This window comes from Xenopus tropicalis, chromosome 9 (assembly GCF_000004195.4).
Source record: "Xenopus tropicalis strain Nigerian chromosome 9, UCB_Xtro_10.0, whole genome shotgun sequence".
In the NCBI taxonomy this organism is placed as follows: Eukaryota; Metazoa; Chordata; class Amphibia; order Anura; family Pipidae; genus Xenopus; species Xenopus tropicalis.
The window spans coordinates 82,027,570-82,049,077 of NC_030685.2; the positions used below are offsets into that span (position 1 = coordinate 82,027,570).

General features: G+C 42.5%; 1 protein-coding gene across 2 annotated transcripts in view; it reads left to right on the forward strand.

Annotated features, from left to right (window-relative positions):
* Window positions 1–546: 546 nt before the first annotated feature.
* Window positions 547–21,508, forward strand: part of dars1 (aspartyl-tRNA synthetase 1) — a 50,643-nt gene continuing 29,681 nt past the window's right edge. Inside the window, exons 1-4 of one of the 2 annotated variants that reach the window (XM_012970267.3) lie at window positions 547–709; window positions 16,576–16,675; window positions 18,414–18,443; window positions 19,552–19,609. In XM_012970267.3, coding sequence (XP_012825721.2) covers window positions 687–709; window positions 16,576–16,675; window positions 18,414–18,443; window positions 19,552–19,609 — 211 coding nt within the window. In that variant the 5' untranslated portion in view covers window positions 547–686. 2 annotated transcript variants of the gene reach the window in all.

Below are 21,508 nucleotides of genomic sequence, written 5' to 3' on the forward strand. Positions count from 1 at the left end.
TATATGATGCCCTAGCTGTATCCTATTGTTTCCAAGGGGTCACACTCTACGGGGCAGGGACCTCCTTCCTACTGTATTTCATACCACATGGCACTTACTCCCTGTGTATTTATACTTATTTATTATATTTATCATTAGATTGTAAGCTCTACGGGGCAGGGACCTCCTTCCTACTGTGTCTCATACCACGTGGCACTTATATATATATATATATATATATATATATACATATATGTATTTATTGTATTTATTTATTATATCACTTGCCCTCCCTGTGTGTAATTGTGTATATTGTAAGATTGTACAGTGCTGCGTACCCTTGTGGCGCTTTATAAATAAAGTTACACATACATACATAACACTTGTCCTCCCTGTGTGTAATTGTGTATATTGTAAGACTGTACAGCGCTGCGTACCCTTGTGGTGCTTTATAAACAAGTTATACATACACACATACATACACACGGGCAAGAGCTACCTTCTGGGGTGTATAGGAACCTTTATTGCCTGGAACAGCAGAGCGCTTCCGCTGTGCCCGGCCGGACTATTCATTGTGCGCACCCATCTACTGGCACGGTGGCGCAGCGCCCAATTCCTTCCCCTTCCCCTTTCTGAGCACGTTGCCTGCCGGTAGCCGCTGAGCTCTTTGCTGGTTGGGGACATCTGTGTGTGTGTGTGCCGCCGCCATGACTAAGGAGGAGGCCAAAGGGTAGGCCCGGGGTTAACCCCTTCCTGACTGTTCTCTGTGTAATTTCCTCCCATGTACAGCAGCTTCTCTGGTCACTGTGTTGGAGTTACATCAGCCCTCACTGTCACTGCCACAGCTTTGTACTTCATTATGTCAACTGACAGCTAGTAATATTCTATTCCTATAGGTGCTAGGCGCTGCCATGAAGTAATATTCTTGAGTTTATTGGCAACCAGAGCTATTATTATTCTATTTCTGTAGGTGCTAGGCGCTGCCATGAAGTAATATTCTTGAGTTTATAGGCAACCAGAGCTATTATTATTCTATTTCTGTAGGTGCTAGGCACTGCATTCCCTATTGGGTGCCAGTTACTGATAACTAGAGGTAGTGTTACTTATCATTTAGGTGCTAATCATATTTGCTAGAGGTGCTAGGCACTGATTGACTGGTATTGTTATTGCTACAGATGTTGCCATTGCAGGTTTATAATCACATTTTATTATCGTGATTGCCACTAATAATAAGAAAATAATCTAATTTATTTGTATTGGTGAAGACACACGGAGCTACTAGTAGCAGCTACTTGTTAGGGCTCTGGCACACGGGGAGATTAGTCGCCCGCGACAAAACTCCCTGTTCGCGGGCGACTAATCTCCCCGAGTTGCCTTCCCCTGCCATCCCACGGGCAGCAGCGGGATTTCGCCCAAATCGCCGTAAAAGCCTCGCAAGGCAACTTAGTCGATTTGCGCGAAATCGCCCCGCCGCGTCTGCCATCCCGCCGGCGACTTACATGTTCGCCGGTGGGATGGCAGGGGGAAGGCAACTCAGGGAGATTAGTCGCCCGCGAGCAGGGAGTTTTGCCGCGGGCGACTAATCTCCCCGTGTACCAGAGCCCTAAGACACACGTAGCTACTAGTAGCAGCTACTTGTCAGGGCTACAGAAACAGACAATGCTGATCATTTACTGATAATTGCCTCCACGTGTGTTTAGCAGAGGCAATTTTCAGTATTGTCTATGGCAGGGGATTTTCTGGTTTTTAGTAGCCGAGACAAGTAGCTGCTACTAAGTAGCTCTGTGTGTCTTCACCCTTATGGCTGTGCTATTGGCCGTTAACAGAATGCCTTGACAGAGTCTCTGTCGCTAGACATAATTATATAGGTTAAAGGCATAAATAACCCTTTAGGGCAATGATACTCAGAGATACTTGTAGCTGCTATAAAGTGCTAGAAAATACCCTACCATAGACAATACTGAAAAAAGTCTCTGCTAAAAAACACATAATCAGTATTGTCTATTTTGTAGCCGCTACAAGTAGCTCTGTGTGTCATTACCCTTAGTGGGTGAGACACAGAGGGTTAAACCAAAAGCTAATTGAAATTTAAACCCCAATGAGGGGTGAACCCAACAAACCCAGTTCTCTCAAAACTTTCGAAAGCCAACTAAAGCACATCTTTATTAGATACAACTGTTTAAAGGAGACATAAAAAAATTAAGAATGTACCAGGGAATTATACTCCTCTAGATATAGAAGGATTGTGCTTAAAAAAAAGTTGTGTTTTGGACTGATTTATTGAGAAATTCTGCCAAAACCCCACGAGCCCCGCCCATCTGTTCCACTTCTTGCTGGCTGAATTCTCTGGATGTGCAAGGGGACTGGTGGCACTGTAGGATAGGAATCAATCAGCAGCTAGGCTGACCTGATAGGGAACTGAAGCCTGTCTTTGCTTGTGTGACTGCAGGGCTGTGATTGGCTGTCCCCCTCCTACTGTGCTTCTGGCAGGGACCGTTAGGACACGCCCACCCCTCATTTGAAACAAGGACCTAGAACTGAGAGGCTCTATAGGGAGCTCCAATAAAGGGGCCATTGTTACAGATAGGATTAGTGTTTAGCCCAAAGGGAAACCAACACCGGATATTATTTATAATTGCCTACAAAATTAGTTTTGTTTTTTTTTCAATTTATCCAGTATGTCTCCTTTAACAGTAGTTATTACAGGTATGGGATCTATTATCCAGGCCGTCTCCCATAGAATCAATTTTAAGCAAATAATTCTAATTTTTAAAAATGATTCCCTTTTCCCTGTAATAATAAGCTTTGTCCCTACTAACATATTGTTAATCCTTATTGAAGAGTGAACAGTCTTACTGGGTTTGTTTAATGTTGAAATTATTTTTTTAGTAGGCTTAAAATAAGGTAATCCAAATTACAGACAAACCTCTCTTCTGGAAAACCCCAGGTCACTAGCATTCTGGATAACAGGTCCCACACTTGTATTACTACAGGTGAAGAAGATTGTACTTGGCCCATTCTTACCCCTCCCTCTCAATATGCAGTAAGGTAGGCTGAAGAAGACGAAATCTCTAAAATAAATAATTAACTCATTTTCCACAAAAATGAAAGCAGGTCCTTTATAATAAAAAATAGATATATAACAATACAAACAACCCTAAGGATACATAAACTGAGAATATTTTACATACAAAGGGATGTTTTGAGCATAGGGCCTATCATAAGAATGTGGAGCAGATTCCCCACATATGTATCTGCCTGCTGCACAATACAAGGATGCGGTCGCTTAAACAGACTTTCTCTGACCCGTAGGGTAGGCTTTCTTGGGTATGCAGTGTAACCCAGCTGTGAAAGAAGTCCGGATAGAGTGATTTCTGGTGCTGCCATACTAAAAAGAGTGGAGGCTGTACGCTGGAGTTAACAGTCCCTTTCTTTGAAAGCATTCTGGCACGTGGCACTGGGATGAGAGTTGCATTTCAACTTTTCAAATGTTTATTCAAGAAAGGCAGCTCCCAACCTGTTCAGAGCTGCATTCTGCTTAGTACCTGTATAAATACAATATGGGCAATGCCGTTGCACACTAAAGAGTTGGTACAGTAACTTTTCCATGATCATTTTCCACCACTACATATGGTGGAATTTGTACACGTGTAAGGGTGGCCATACCTTATAAGATTTGCTGGTTGGACGAGATCGCCAAACAAGCAGAATTTCCCCTATGTGCCCACCTAAGAGTGGCGATATTGGGCTAACTTGATCGTTTGGCCCTAGGGGAACGACTGAGATAGGAACGATCGGAGACTGCATCGGAGCCCCATCCGACTGAAAAATCAAAGCTGCCCAGTTGACACCTGGACAATTTCTTCCAGATATCTGTCTGGTAGGGACATTGTGGGTCCCCATACACGGGCAGATAAGCAGCTGAATCAGTCTAAAGGACTCAAAGCAGCAGATTAAATCTGCCCATGTATGGCCACCTTAAGATAATTAGTAAATTGCTTGCGTGCTGGCATAATTCATCATTATATCTCTACGGCTGATTTAAATGCACTTCTTGACTTGTAGGCATCGCATCAGGCTGTTGTGCCGCTATTATTATCATCATGGCTCAGGAATTTTCAGCTGTTGCTGAACGTCATCTCCAAGTGTCCCACTTGAGCCAAATGTCGGGCCCCTTGGTTTCAGCCAAAACTATTGAAATAAGCCAAAATGTAATCATTTTGTTGCCCTTTGACTGTTGCGGAATATTTAGATTATCTAAAGAGAGGTGGTGTGGTCTATGCTGCCATATGCCAACATGCATGATTTGCACAGGGCTCGGTATAGGAAGGGGGGGGTGTGTGTATATATATTTTGTCTGTTCCTTTTTTTTTTTTTTTTTTTTGTGCATGTTTTGCTGGTAAATCCCTCTGATGACGTTAAACAACCTACTGAGTCATATTCCGATTTAAGCTCTCTGCAATCCATAGGGCTAGCATGTAACTGTGCATAGCAAGCCTAATGTGAGTGATGGGCACACATGCAGTCTGGATTCATCCCCCCGTGCCAGGGAAGTAATGGGCAGTTGAGAATGACCTATGCCCCTAGGCATGTGAGACACTGGGGGCAGACTGCCAGTCCCGGAGGGTATGGCATGCTTGTGGGTTCAGAGATAGGATTATCATTAAGCTAAAAATATGAAAACCATATCCAGAATGAAAGTCATATCCAGAATGAAAGTCATTCAAGTTCCTCAGTTGTATTTCTTCTATTATCCCACTTTTTATATTATCCCACTTAACATAATTTTGAAATAGCATGTACAGGAGGCTGATGATTCTCAGGGCTTGAATAATGTCATTACCGTAGGAATTTCCTATCCAGTCTTTCTTTGGTTGCCAGCACCTGTACTACCTCTGCTATCTATGTATTTAGCTTTATTTAAGCCTGTCCCCCAGGTAATAATTAATATCAGGGGAAGCATAATCTCAGCTCTGTGTATTCAGGTTGTCTAAATGCGTTTCAAAGATATGAGCAGCCATAATATCAACTATTGTAGGGTATGCAATGCTTTTATACAGGTCATGGAACTCCGAGGTAACTTCTAATATCCTCATATTTTACAACAGAGGGTTCTTAATTTATTATAATATACAAGTTTTAGTGAGTCTTGACAGAAATGACATCACAAAGCTCCGATTATAACTGAGCACCGTTTATAACTAAGCATTGTTTATAAGGATATAATTTACAGTTTGATCCCTTAGGGAAATTACCAAACTGTATATTATAAGCAAAGCTCATTTTAAAAAATGATTTTCTTTTTCCCTGTAATAATAAAACAGTACCTGTACTTGATCCCAACTAAGATATAATTACCCCTTATTGGGGCAGAACAGCCCTATTGGGTTTATTACATGGTTAAATGATTCCCTTTTCTCTGTAATAATAAAACAGTACCTGCACTTGATCCCAACTAAGATATAATTACCCCTTATTGGGGCAGAACAGTCCTATTGGGTTTATTTAATGGTTAAATGATTCCCTTTTCTCTGTAATAATAAAACAGTACCTGTACTTGATCCCAACTAAGATATAATTACCCCTTATTGGGGGCAGAACAGCCCTATTGGGTTTATTACATGGTTAAACGATTCCCTTTTCTCTGTAATAATAAAACAGTACCTGTACTTGATCCCAACTAAGATATAATTACCCCTTATTGGGGCAGAACTGTCCTATTGGGTTTATTTAATGGTTAATTGATTCCCTTTTATCTGTAATAATAAAACAGTACCTGTACTTGATCCAAACTAAGATATAATTAGCCCTTATTGGGGCAGAACAGTCCTATTGGGTTTATTTAATGGTTAAATGACTCTCTTTTCTTTGTACAGGTATAGGACCCATTATCCAGAATGCTCGGGACCAAGGGTATTCCGGATAAGGGGTCTTTCCGTAATTTGGATCTCCATACCTTAAGTCTACTAAAAAATTAATAAAACATTAATTAAACCCAATAGGATTGTTTTGCATCCAATAAGGATTATTTATATGTTAGTTGGGATCAATTACAAGGTTCTGTTTTATTTCTACATAAAAAAAGGAAATCAGTTTTAAAATTCTGAATTATTTGCTTATAATGGAGTCTATGGGAGATGGGCTTTCCGTAATTCGGAGCTTTCTGGATAACGGGTTTCCGGATAAGGGGTCCGATACCTGTAATAATAAAACAGTACCTGTACTTGATCCCAACTAAGATATAATTACCCCTTATTGGGGCAGAACAGCTCTATTGGGTTTATTTAATGGTTAAATGATTCCCTTTTCTCTGTAATAATAAAACAGTACCTGTACTTGATCCCAACTAAGATATAATTACCCCTTATTGGGGGCAGAACAGCCCTATTGGGTTTATTACATGGTTAAACGATTCCCTTTTCTCTGTAATAATAAAACAGTACCTGTACTTGATCCCAACTAAGATATAATTACCCCTTATTGGGGGCAGAACAGCCCTATTGGGTTTATTACATGGTTAAACGATTCCCTTTTCTCTGTAATAATAAAACAGTACCTGTACTTGATCCCAACTAAGATATAATTACCCCTTATTGGGGCAGAACAGTCCTATTGGGTTTATTTAATGGTTAAATGATTCCCTTTTCTCTGTAATAATAAAACAGTACCTGTACTTGATCCCAACTAAGATATAATTACCCCTTATTGGGGCAGAACAGTCCTATTGGGTTTATTTAATGGTTAAATGACTCTCTTTTCTTTGTAATAATAAAACAGTACCTGTACTTGATCCCAACTAAGATATAATTACCCCCTATTGGGTTTATTTCATGGTTAAATTATTCCCTTTTCTCTGTAATAATAAAACAGTACCTGTACTTGATCCCAACTAAGATATAATTAGCCCTTATTGGGGCAGAACAGTCCTATTGGGTTTATTTAATGGTTAAATGACTCTCTTTTCTTTGTAATAATAAAACAGTACCTGTACTTGATCCCAACTAAGATATAATTACCCCTTATTGGGGACAGAACAGCCCTATTGGGTTTATTTAATGGTTAAATGATTCCCTTTTCTCTGTAATAATAAAACAGTACCTGTACTTGATCCCAACTAAGATATAATTACCCCTTATTGGGGGCAGAACAGCCCTATTGGGTTTATTTAATGGTTAAATGATTCCCTTTTCTCTGTAATAATAAGACAGTACCTGTACTTGATCCCAACTAAGATATAATTACCCCTTATTGGGGGCAGAACAGCCCTATTGGGTTTATTTAATGGTTAAATGATTCCCTTTTCTCTGTAATAATAAGACAGTACCTGTACTTGATCCCAACTAAGATATAATTACCCCTTATTGGGGCAGAACAGCCCTATTGGGTTTATTTAATGGTTAAATGATTCCCTTTTCTCTGTAATAATAAAACAGTACCTGTACTTGATCCCAACTAAGATATAATTACTTTTTTGGTGGCAAAACAATTGTTTAATTAAAGTTTGAATGTTTTTTAGTAGACTTAAGGTATAGAGATTGCGGAAAGGCCCCTTGTCTGGAAAACCCCATGTTCCAAGTATTTTGGATAACAGTTTATACCAGATTTAACTGCAAATTAGAATTTATAGGTTTGAAGTTGTTTTTAATTGATTTATGAGTATAATTATATACACTGAGGAGTGTTTGTTTGCTAGGAAAATCCTTCCCTGCATTTTATTACTGGAACAGGTTCATCAAACCATTCATTGTCTTTTGTCTTTAAATAAAAACTGAATTTTTCTGTGGCATTTAGCTTTTTAATTACCCGTATTGTGTCGGAGTATGGAAGACATTTGTACAGTTGCGGGGCTCAGGGATAGGGTGCTCGTGTGGGTGCCGCACTCAAAGGGAAAATGACATCTCTCAAGGCTACACAGCTCAGCGTTTCTTTGTCTTCGCTGATGGCACACATGTGGCCTTGCCTTCATCTCAATGGCAGCACAATGAAGGCCACACAGCACTTGGGCAGCCCAATTCAGCGCTGAGTCAGGGAGCCTGGCTGGAAATGGAATTCTTGGCTTTTTGGGGCCAAAGTGTGGTTACCATGAGGATCATATCACAGCTGCAGAAGGTTCCTGCCAGACCAACGTGCTCTCAGTTGTGGTTAATGTAGGAGCCCCCTTATCAGCCTCTCCTCTATCAATACATACCCAGCCTTACTGTGCCGCTGCCCCATGAAAGCTTCCCTTTCAGCTCAAACACAATGAGCTTTCCAAGGAAAAACAAGGCCCATGAGAACATCACTCAGCCAAAATGAATTCTTCATCGTTTGCAAAAGCCACAATACGTGCTGAAATCATAGGAACCTTTGTCGTATAGGAGGCCCTGCACTTGCCTATGTGTCACGAATCAGACAGATGACTATTTATTTCCTATATTATGGGTCACACTCTGTCTGGGCTATTTTTATTTCTCCTTGTGGTGGTGTTGTGGATTTCAGTCTGTTTACATTGTGTTCATCAGCTGAAAGGTGTTGTTGAAATATTATTAAATATAAGTTCTTTGTTCCTTATTAAATTAATGCATACACTTATAGCCTAAACATATTTTATACTTTTGGATTCATGCCCTTTTTTATTTATTTAGGTGCAAAGGATGACAGATTAGTTGTATGTTGTTCTCTTTTGTTATGTTGTTTTTTTTTTAACTGGGCTTTGCCAAGACTGGGTTTTGCCATATTCATTCCATTTTGCTGTCCCATTATCAGTCTCTGTCTAAATGCTAATATGCCATATTTCATACTAAATTGACCCCCCCGAACTTACTAATGTCCTCAAAGCTTTAACTTTGGGACTGTAATTAATCCTGTGGTGACATATTGTGCAGCAATATGGCAGCTCACAAAGTGAGATGAGATCTACTGGTTGGGATCCAAAATATATCCTGAGTTATTTGCAGTAATAACTACTGGAGGATGCAGATGAATGTGGAGCTGAAGGTGTTCTACTAGATCAGGGGTCCCCAACCCTTTTTACCTGTGAGCCACATTGAAATGTAAAAACACCAGCATTAAAAAAATGTTCCTGGGGGTGCCATATTAGGGCTATGATTGGCTATTTGGTAGCCCCTATGTGGACTGGCAGCCTACAGAAGGCTCTGTTTGGCAGTTCACCTGGATTTTATGCAACCAAAATTTGACTCCAAGTCAGGAATTCGTAAATAAGCCCCTGCTTTGAGGCCACTGGGAGCAACACCCAAGGGGTTAGTGAGCAACATGTTGCTCCCGAGCCACTGGTTGGGTACCACCACCTAGAGAACATTGTTAGAGATGGACAGCAACATTAGTCTGAGGTGAGGCTCTTTGATGATGGACAATATCAAGATTCCATGCAAGGAACTCCATACCCCGCTAGAAGGTCAGTTAGATGTCCCAGAAAGAGATGGCTGGACATCATCAAGGTGGACCTACAAAACTGGAGGTGCCATACTTGTATCGTAGACATCGACTACTGGGAGCCAAAATCCTGCAAATATATATATGGTATATAAGTTATTTACAATAGTAACTGCTGGAAGATGGAGATGCAGATGAATATGGAGCTGGAAGTGTTCTACTAGGGGCCACTGATAGAGATGGACACACCAACATTAGTGGTCTGAGGTGATATCAACATTCCGTGCAAGGTCCTCCATACCCCCTCCAGTTGGTTGTCTCAGAAAGAGATAACTGGACATCATCAAGGTGGACCTTCAGAACTGGAGGTGCCATACTTGTATAGTGGACATGGGCCCTGTAAGGACTGTAGTGCTGGAAGAACTTTATAGCAAGTCTGTAGTAGCTCTCTAGTTTGGAATTGCAGTAGCTGTCTGGTTGTCTTTTTTTTGGAATATGAACCGGAGAGGGCCTGAATAAAAAAAATTAAGAATAAAAAGTAACAATAATAACAGAGTTGTCAGCTCACAGAGCAATAGGACAGTCTATAACATTCTATCACCCCTTTAAGTAAAGGTTTATCATTTTTTATTGTTTTACTTGCCCTCCCTATTCCTTTGCTGTGTAAGCAACCTCGCTGATTTGTGTCGTTGTTGTTAAATAAATGCTGCCCACCCCCATATGGGGGCTTTGGCATTTGTTAGGGGTCGGGACATGGAATTTATTCATGTTTAATTCAGTGCACAGTGTTTGGCGCTTTGAATGTAATTACATAAAGCCAATCGGAGAAAATGATTTGCAGAGATTTCCCCCCAGCACGGCCGCACTTTCGCCCGCAGTGAATACAGTTTGTGCAGCTATTAGGCCCCTTGTGAGCTCCCTCTATTCTGTCTACATGCCTAAAAAGGAAACCATGGCAACCTGGGAATAATAAAGGAATTTTTTTTTTTTTTGTAAATATTTTAGCCAATTTGCATGTGTAAAAAGACCCCCTTGCAGATGAAGTGCTGTGCTCTGGGACCTCACATATTGTCCTCCCGAGATGGACGCCCATTGTTTCCACCTCCAGCCCCGCTGCTTCTTTCTCTGACATGTTTGCCAGCCCTCGGACAGCATCGTGTTAAATGGGGCTTAGTGGATTGTCGGAGGATATGCATTTATAATGATACAAAGGGGAATTTCTCTTTTTGTTCCCATTTGTCACAGTCTGTTCTCTTCTCACAGCTCAAGGGCAGCGCAACAGTGACGGGATTAACCGCCATATTGTCCTGTAAGTTGCCGTCCTATGAGTACCTATTACCATGAGTAGTTGGTAAGCATTCCGGAGCTCAGGTTTCTTATCCTAAGCAAAGAATGCTATAGGGCAAGTATCCAACCTTGCATATTATTCCACATGAAGTCCACCCATCTCCATTTTTCAGCTTCAAGTCAATATAAGACTCACGTTGTCTTCTGAAATATTTCTGAAGATAAGTAGAACCATGACACTGGGGGCACGCCATTGCTTTTGCAAGAGTTGCCCTACAAAATAGCCTTATAAACCGTAAATAGAGACAGGTTTAGGGTATTCCCTCGTGTCTGAGATATCTGTTGATGGAGTTGTTAGGAATGTTGGCAATCTTAGGGGGCTCTTGGCCACCCAGCACAACCTGTCAGAGTAGCCCGCTTCAAGAGATCCACATTGGTCAGCATGGCACAGGCTGGGGACATTCCTTAAGGTCCCCATACACGGGCCGATTGTAGCTGCCGATATCGGTCCCTTAGACCGATTCGGCAGCTTATCGGTCCGTGTAGGGGCAGAAACGAGGGGCCTGCCCGACCGATATCTGGCCTGAAATTGGCCAGATATCGATCGGGCAGGTTAAAAGATTCAGTCGGATCAGGGACCGCATCGGCTCATTGATGCGATCCCCGAACCGACTGCTCCATTGCCGCCAATATAATATAATTAGCCTACATGTTCCCCGATATCCCCACCCGTAGGTATCGGGTGAAGATCCGCTCGCTTGGTGGTCTTGCCAGGCGAGCGAATCTTCACGTGTATGGGGACCTTTAGAGTAGTAGCTGCCTCTCCTCTACTTAATGTCCATCTTGGGTGATTGGTATCTTCTCTTCTTATACAGTCTAGATGTTTCGAATTGAATTGGTTTATTTGAACAAAACACAGATCAATTACATTGATCTATGGACTTGAGTTCTGACTGTGTGATTCAGCTTAGACTGTCAGACTGGTTGTCCAGAATGTTATTAATAAAAGTCCTGATAAAACAAGCATTTTTATTGGTCGCCCGTCTCCTAACTTGGTGTTGACGATCAACCACAGCGTTCAGGAGGCAGCTTTTCCTTGTCTCCTTTCACCTTGTCGTCTTTAATTAATATCCATTATAGATGTGTTTGATTTGGGGAAGGAATACTCTCTCTGTTCAAATCCGAAAGCTGATTGGCAATTTCAATAGGGCGCTTGGGAGATTGTCATGCTAATGCATGTAAATAGGGCCCAGCAGCAGAGACTGATTTTTATTGGGAACAATGAAGGAGCGAGAAGCCCCCCGGGCCTTTGTTACTGGAGATATCAATCATTTTCAGATGCAGTGTTGCAGCAGCAGCCGCACAAGTTTAGCCCCATGCTGCTTGATAGGCATTTACTGAAATATAACATTTGTTCACAAGCTTTACAGATTAATGTGCTCATCTCATGATAAGGCATGACCACCTCTGCCCAACCAAAGGCGCCTATGAATTTATCCCAGACACTTGTTTAACCATTCTGCTCGCAAGCAGCCTATGCTGTGAGTCAGCGATGGGTTTATCTGACCGTTTGGTGGAGATAATTGGGCTGCCAGATGCGCCAACGTAAAGTAGAAACTAATCCTTGTTTGCAGTATAATCACAATTTGCTTTGAATTTGGCGTTCACCCTCCTGAACGCCATCCAAATGCAGTCAGAACAGGTGGTGGCAGTGGAATGGGGTCAGTCGGCTTGAGTTAATACAGAAGTGAGAGCATCTCCTTGGGCTTTTGTCAGGCTACATGCTTAGATTTGGTCAGGCAGTTTGGCCCATACTTCCCAACTGTCTGGGTACAAATGATATTAAAAGGAGCAATCATGCAAACTATTAGGGGACTGTATTAGGGGCTGTACATGTGGCTATACATGGGCCAAAATAAGTAAACTCGGACAAGGTTCATTTACCTAATAAGCTTGAAAAAATGGGGATCAAAGGCTAACTTTTTTGGGGGGCACTTTGTTTCCAAGGCTGGCCTTCAATGTTAAAAAAAAAATCTCCCCCATAAAAAATTCCATTTGGAAAGTCAATCTTTGGACGTGATCCAATAACAGACAAGTGTGGGTGGGAATTTTGCAGATGGTGCACTGGTGACAGACGGATATCTGCTTTAGATGAATTGAACCGTTCTCTTTTGGTACAGAGCGATCAGAATAGAAGGTATTCCCGACATAAACTATGAAGACCTTGAAGCCTAGAATAATATATGGCTGCTGAGTGATGGGTATATTCCTTTTAGTCCCCGTGCCATGTACCCTAAGTTCCATACATTCTTGCTTATCCGCTCTCACCATTAACCCACAGCTGAGTGTCGAATTCCAAAACCGCCAATGCTTGGGCTTTTAATCTTTATAATTAATAGTCTCCATCTCCCCAGAGTGCAAATAGCAAAGACCACCTCTTTATTGACTGCCTTAAGGTCAGTGTTTCCATTCGATAGTGTCAAAGAGCAGAAATGGCGCACACAACATTCGAGACTAGTAACAACCTAACGTCTTCTCTACTAATATGTATTAATGTTTCCAGAAGATATATATTGATTATTAGGGAAAGAAAATTGCAGAATGCCTGTGCTCTAATGGATGTCGTAGAACGTGTATTTCTTCACTGGGTGCAGAAGGAATAGTTACAGAATGAGAGGCAGACTTTGGGGTCCTATTACTTATTAAAATAGGGCTGTCCAGGCCTTCAGGAAAACCAGAATGGACATAGGTTGGCAAATGATAGTGCTGCCATGTTGGCCTGCTGTACCTGACGTTCCTGCATGTGTAAGGCAGGACCCTAAGCCCCATATGAAAATCTAAGATTGCCCTGAATCATTTTCAAATGTTTATTTTAATATGCAGGTCTATACATTATGCTTAGTGTGGAAGTTGTGTAAATATCTGAACTACCTCCAGGTGTTACTTAGGAAAGCTTGCCACAAATAGGGCCGGTTCGGTATTGAGGCGGATGGAGCTGAAATTCCAGAATGCTTTGGACTGATGCCATCATATGTAGGGTGAGCAGAGGACATAAACAGAGCCATAGTATGGCAAAGGCAGCCCAGTTCTTTTTTAGTCCCATCTAATTAGGGGCCTAGAAATGGATTATCGACAGGCCCAGCATTCTTATAAGGTGCCTTAGAAGTGGATAATCAATAGACCCGGCAACAGTCTTAGTCCCATCTTATTAGGCCCAATAGACTGGGACTATCGACTATCCTTTTCTATAGCTTTATAAAAGAATGCTGGGCCTATCGATGACCTATTTCTAGGGCCTTAAATAAGGGACCTTAGAAGAACGCTGGGCTTATCGATGATCCATTTCCAGGACCCTGATAAAATGGGACTAAGACTATTGCTGGGACTATTGACTATCTGTTTCTAGAGCCTTTTAGAATAATGCTGGGCCTATCGATAATCCATTTCCAGGACCCTAATAAAATGGGACTAAGACTATTGCTGGGACGGTTGACTATCTGTTTCTAGAGCATTTTAGAATAATGCTGGGCCTATCGATAGTCTCATCTTATTAGGGTCCTGGAAATGGATTATCGATAGGCCCAGCATTATTCTAAAATGCTCTAGAAACAGATAGTCAATCGTCCCAGCAATAGTCTTAGTCCCATTTTATTAGGGTCCTGGAAATGGATTATCGATAGGCCCAGCAGTATTCTCAGGTCCTATATAATAAGTGCCCTAGAAAATCATAGTTGATAGGCTTGACAATAGTCCTAGTCCCATTTTATTGGGGCACTAGAAGAGGATCGTCCAGTAGGCACCAGTATTAGGTTCCTAGAAGAGGATCATTAAAGATGGACCATAATAATAATGCTGGGAATATAAGGGCCCTATAAGAGGTTAAGGATAGCGGTCTCTGACCTGGGGTTACATTGAGAGATGGTGAAAGATGGTGCAAGCAGCTGTTGTGCGCACTCATTACTTGGCACCACAGTGTATGTATCAGCACTGCACGTGTGCTTAGGATTTGAGGGTGTTGCTCATTATTTTGTTTGGGTTTCTGCACGTCCATTTCCTTCATGACTAATGTGCATTTTGTTTTTAGTTACATAAATACATATTATCCACGGTCATGCCTTTGTTACGGGATCAAGGAACGGCATTAAGTGTGATTCACACCATCATAATCTGGGCCTATTGAGTGCTGAGCCATAGGCAGGTGCACCCCCCAGCCTCACAGACACCTGTTACTGAAATTGCCCCCCCCCCTTACTTCTGGGATTTCTACTCCGCTGCCGTTCTCAGGATCATTTCCTTTTGGGAAGGCCTTTGTCTGTGCTGTCTAAACTTGGCGTTCCTGTGTGCGACCATCCTGGATTCTGCTTATTTACGCCTGGAAGGAAAGCACACTTCTGGTATAATCAACTGTGACGATTGTTTACACAGTTCATATATATATGTATGTGCCCCTGGGGGCTCTGGGTATAATAACACACCACAAGCTCAGCTGGGGTCCAGCGGAAAATAACAAATAGCTAGAAAGAGAAAATCCTTTGGAGCTTCGGACGTGCATTCCTGTAAACTCCATATCCAGGTCAATAATGGTGGTGAACACAGGGCTGATTTTAGGCTAGGGTAGAAAACCCTGGCTCACCAACATCATAGAAGCCCATTGTGGAAGTGCAAAATATTACATTAACCAATATATATTCAGGATACATATGAGATATGCCAGGCCAAAGTTAGACCATCGATAGGCTTGCGTATCTCAAGTATGTTATCATCAAGGTTTTAGAGGAAGACATCACCAAATAGAGGCCAATATTTTGCCCATCCTTTTAACAGAAGTAAAGGGTGCGGCACTAGGGGGTTAAGTATGTTGGGTACCCGCCAATGAGTCAAATCGCCAACCTCTTTCCTCAGTCGAGTAGGTCTCCCCCATCCATGTTGGATCCAATTATCCAAGGACCATGGGCAATATTCGATCCTTGTCAAAAGTTACCGTACTGGGGGATACTTGGGTAATTGGATTCAACATAGTGACTCGATGCTCTTCAAGAAGGTACCCAGGGCTCTCATGGAAAGTTTGCACCAACCCAAGAGGTCAGCAATCTTGACTCCCTTGGGGGTACCCATTATATTGGCATCTAACCTCCACTTCTACCTTACCAGTAGATATTGTAGAAAAAATACTTCACCTCCATCAAACCCATTTGAACGTTGTGTGATGATTCCAAATGCATTTGATGCAGCGCAGAATTTGACCTTCGCCCAAGTGAGGGGTTCAGGTGCTTCCCAATGCATTCCCCATGCCCTTGTGTATTGAAAAGGCCTTTGACTTTGAAATGATGGCAACTTTGATTGGCTTCTACAGTTATCCGTAGGACCCTTCTACTGGTTAGACATTTAATGGCAGTTTGCGGTGAATGAGGTGTCCTGTTTCAGGGCTTGGAACCTATATATTGACCCGAATTACAAATGAAATGTTCTTGCTCTGTCAATTTCACGGACCGATCATCACTTGCTGAAAGAGCTCCGTGGCAGCAGCCGGCCACGCCGTTCCCATAATTCACCGTCCAGCGATCCTTTGTCAGCAGCCTAATTGAAAAAGGATACAGTCGCATCTTCGCAAATATACATGTTAACAGAAATATCCCATACTTGTTATTTCCAAAGCCGGTTTCCCGGCAAATTTCCTGTTTTTATTTTGTGGAAGTCGGAAAAAAAAGAAAATGAACCGCGGGCATTGATTATGTTGTTGCGCTGCAGGAAAGCTGCTCGGCTCATTCACGGAGACAAAGGGAATATTCGCACCCTTGTGAAGCTATGAATGGCCGCAGAGGTTCCCATTGACTGCAAGCTTCCTATAGGAAGTGGTATTAATAGCAATGGCCGGCGCAAGGTCACAGGTTTAATATTCTATTTACCGACTCACTTTTCTTTCTTTTGTTGCAGTAGCGCGGGCAGCGAGGAGCAGGCCCAGTCCAAGAAAGCTCTCAAGAAACAACAGAAGGAAGCCGAAAAAGCCGCTAAGAAAGCTGAGAAACAGGCCAAATTGGTTAGTATTGTATTGTGCACGGCCATTGTTATTTGCACTCCCACAGGCTTTTATGTAAAGGCTCTGCTCAGTGGGGGGTTCATATTGGTCGCAGTTATACACATTAATGGGCTCAGAGGCATTTCAAGGGGACCTGTCACCTTAAGAAATAATTCCAAATCCTTTTGTACCATGGTAGTAGAGCAAAATTAACTTATACTTTTTAAGGCAAGCTTTGTATCTCCCCAAAATCATATGCATTTGCCTTCTAGGTGATATCAAGGAAGTTATAAATGGAACATTAAAGTTATTATAATTGAAAAATCTGAGCTGTCAATCAGATATTGCCTGCCCCGCCTCTATGCCGAAGGCAGGCAATATCTGATTGACAGCTCAGATTATTAAATATATTTATAACAGGTATGGGTGATTTAATTAAAAAAAGAATTTGGGTTTTATTTCAAGGCTAAGATTCGGCCTTTTTCAGCAGGATTATGATTCCGCCAAATCCATGCTCGAGGCTGAACCATATCCTTAAAAACTTTCTCTTTAACCCTTCATTTGCACATGCAAATTCTGTCGAATCTTTGACAAAGCATTCGGGGTTCAGCTAAATCCCAAAATAGCAGATTTGCTCCATCCCTACATTTTATTATTTATCTTTTGATGCAGAACAGCTTCTATTTATTTTCTCAGCTCTTGTTTGAACCACTGCCTGGGTGCTAGGGTAAATTGGACCCTAGCAACCAAATAGCTGCTGAAGTAGCAAACTGGAAAGCTGCTAAGTAAAAACTGAAAAAGCATAATAAATGAAGACCAATTGCAATGTCTACATTATACTAAAAGTTAATTTAAGTTAGCACCCTTGGGGTATAACTAACCCAACCAGGGTTGGACTGGGCTGGTGGGACACCTGGAAAATACCTGGTGGGCCCCGCCAACCCAGAACCAATGCCCTCCAGGAAGCATCAGCACTCCACCCCAGACCTCCCTCCCCCCATTGTACCTAGGTAAGTATGAGGTATGTGTGCTTGGGGGGCACCTGGGTGGTGGTGTGGGGTGCACCTCAGTCCGACCCTAACCACAGCTTCTCTTCACTCACTGCTGTTCCGATCATTCAGTAGAAGGGTCACCATTAGCTCTTGGCCAGTTGGTCAGAGAGCATATCCAGCCTGTGCAGCATCATTTATAGATTTATAATGATGATAAATAAGTATATCAGTCAGTTTTCCTGTATATTTATATTTTGGGGGGCTGCTGCAAGATCAGATAAATCCATTATGGTGGCTGCCCCATGGTATAAGGGCAATTCAAGGCATTCTGCTGAAGATAAACTTTCCACTCCTTACAATAAGTGATAATTTTTAAGGGAATGGGGGTGCAGAGAGATCACAAGACTGTGCGGCTTTATGGCAGGTGTGCGATTGGGCTAAATGGGTGAGGCAGGGGCCTTTCATCTTCTGTCACACTCTGTGCTCTTAGCTCGGCACGGTACGTTCCTGCACGGTTACGTTAGGCAGCAAAACCACAGCTGTACCTGGTATGTTTACTCTCCCCCCATTCATGTTGGCACACTGGGGTCTTTGATACCGCCATGACGTCAGTAGAGCAGTAACTATCATTGGTACGCAACGGTTTGTAGCCGTGTTTACTAGAGCGGAGCGCTTACGTTGCAGGAAGCTGCGAGGTACAGCACGTTCTGCCTTGTTCTGTAGCTTTCTAGCAACCTCCACAGTAATCTTGTCTGCTTTTATTTTAGGCATCCGAACAACAAGCAGAAGAGGAAGAGGCAAGTATCTGAAGATCTGATTAGATGTAGTGAAACCTGTGTTGTGTCACACGTTGTACCGTGCCGTGTGTCCCGTGTAAACATGTTGTTTAGCAGAGCCTATGCTTGTATGGGCCTCACGGGATAAACACCTATAAATTACGTTGTAAAAGTGGCCATACATTGTAAGATTCTCTTGTTTGGAGAGATCACCAAATGAACCAATCTTTCCCCAATATGTCTACCTAAGGTTGGTGATATCTGGCTAATTTGATCATTTGGCCCTAGTGCCAACGACGGAGGTAGGATCAGTAAGAGCGAGGACCACATCATTGAGTCAGTGTGGTCCTTGATCTGACTAAAAAATCAAACCTGCCGATTTTTCGGCCAGATATCGGTCAGGTAGGGCTGTCAGGGGTCCCCATACACAGGCAGGTAAACTGTCAAATCAGTCTAAAGGACTCAGATCGGTAGCTTAAATCTTCCCATGTATGGCCACCTTAAGGTATGCAACTTTCTTGTAGAGATATTTTTTTTATTAACCCTAAGAGCAGAGCAATGTTGGCCGAGATGTTGCCATTTGGCTGTAGGGGGAAGCAGGCAGAAGCTACATCATGGTGGTGTCATTGTGTTAAGCAGTCTCCTATGTGAAACTAACTGATGGGTAATGGCACTTCTGGGGGCCTCTGGGAGAACCATGGCATTAGAAATGTTCTTTACTATGGGCAACTGCTTGCCATTCTGGTGAACATGACGCTATAAGAGTGCCATTGAGTGAACCTGTGCCTGGGATGTACATAATCTGTACAATTGAGAAATAAACTTCTTATTGACCACAATAGGATATGCCTTCCGGCAGAGAAGGTGATGGTGATGGTGCAAGGAAAATCTTTGCTGCCAGCTGCACAGATTGTAATTGGCCAACATGTTGTGCAGGTTACACCACCCACTGATTGACTTATTCATTCTGATGCTGATGTGGTTTCATACACAGAACCCACAGTATCACTTTCAGTGTATGGCATTTATAGTGAGCCCTCTATGTTGGTTGCCATATATGTTTTGCACAGATTTGAGATTATTTGTTCCTATAGTTCCCTAAATATAATTCTGTTCCCCCCCCCCCCAGGACTTTGCTAAAGAGAGATATGGCGTCCCTTCAATGATCCAGTCTCAAGAAAAGCCAGGTAATGAAGATAACAAATGCAACAGTAATGGGTCCATTAAATTTACCAGTAGTGCTCACTTTATATGTATGAATCTGCTTCCTTCGGGTGCAGGATGGGTGTTTGAGACTGTTGTGGGTACCCACCTTGGTGAAGCATGGAAGAGCCCTTTGGGGTGCTTAGCAGCTGCAAGGCCTGTCACTCGGATTTTCTTCAACTTTTTGTCACTGTCATCTTAGATCAACCTGATATTGTCCCAAACTGAGCTCTTACCTAACTTAGGGGCATGGTGGTTACTGCTCCATCACTGTGGTGCCAGGAATTAAATTCATATATAGAATCCTACCCTGCTTATTTCTGCAATGCTCTCCTCAGTAAGCTCCCAAGTAATCCAAGTTAAAGTTTGATTCAACACCATGGCAGCACCCATGGAACTCCTCTACTACTGGCCCATCACAAACCACTGGTAGGAAGTTCCTCTGTGGCTCCAGCCTCCCAGCAGTTGTTTGTTGGTGTTGTATTTACCCTTTGCTTTCATTCTGACATATTGGTCCATAAGGTGATTGGTTCGGAGGAGCTTCAACCTGCTATGAGGTATGGGAGCTTCATAGTTAGGTTGCTGGCAATATATATTACTGTATGGTCAGTACAGTAGGGCTCAGGCCATAGTGTGGAAATCTTGCTCTGTCATTCATTGGTGCTGATTTTGCCCTGCGCTCCAAGGAGCAGTTGTGTCTTGTCAGTGGGAAGCAAGGGGTGCAGCACATTTGTATTTTTTTGTGTTATTCCAAGTGACACAATAAAGAAGACATTAGACATTCGTCATCATTTAACTTCAATGCATGTTGTCACAGGTGGCAAAAACATCCAGGTGTCTGCCATGACTATTCCCAGATACTGTACTAACGACCAAGCCCCTGCCCAGAATAACTCTCCGTAGGCGTTCCTACACTCCATTCATATTCCTTTTTGCATGTTGCCTAAAGTCAAGCCTTGGCATTGATCTAACACCCACAATCAATTTGTGCTTTAACCACTCCATTTCTCTGGAATTTTGACAGCCAGGCTCAGTCTGTACCACAGCCTTCGGCACCTTACATGTTGAACTACAACTCCCAGAATCCTCCTGGCACGTAAAGTGTTAAGACTGCAATGTAGAAGCCTCCAGCAGTTGCAGAACCACAGCAAAATCCCCCAACTGTAACTCAGCAGCACCTGCGGGTGCCAAGATCCTGTTTATCTACATGAAAGAGATTTGTCTATACTGCCAAAAAAAACCCAGTGTTCTGTGCGTTCACTGAATGCACACGTGCCGACTGCCTGTACTGGATACATAGGTGCTACAGAAACTCACAGCCTCATCCTTTTTATAAAGTCCATAGGACGAGCTCTCCAACATGTAAAAAGTTACTGCGTAACTATCATTTCCCATTGGGGATACAGTGAACTGACAATGAACCAATCCAAACGAGCCGTTTCGCCCCCACAGTTAGAGCAGCAGCCCAGGTGCGACCTTGTGTGTTTGCACAGAGACAGGTAGAGGGGTGCGTGGGACGTTCAAAGTGAGGAGCTTTTAGCACTTCACAGCTTAATCTCAGCAAATCTTCTGCTAAAGCAGCTGGAAAATATGAGGTTTTGTGCCCAGAGCACAGGTGCTACTCGCTGAAAAGCAAATTGTTCTGCAGATAAACACCACGTCATCCGTGATGTTCCAGACCTGAATCTTCTGCACAGCTCTAGTCTCTTTTGCACCAGAGTAACAACCACTAGAAGCCAATCAGATTTACTTTCCCTATTCTACTTGTAGTTGAGTGATGATTGGTTGCTATGGGTTACTGCACTGGTGCATGTTTGCTGATTTGATGCTTGTACATCAGGGGCCCATATACAGGCCAGTAAGCTTACTACTCACTCTGGAAG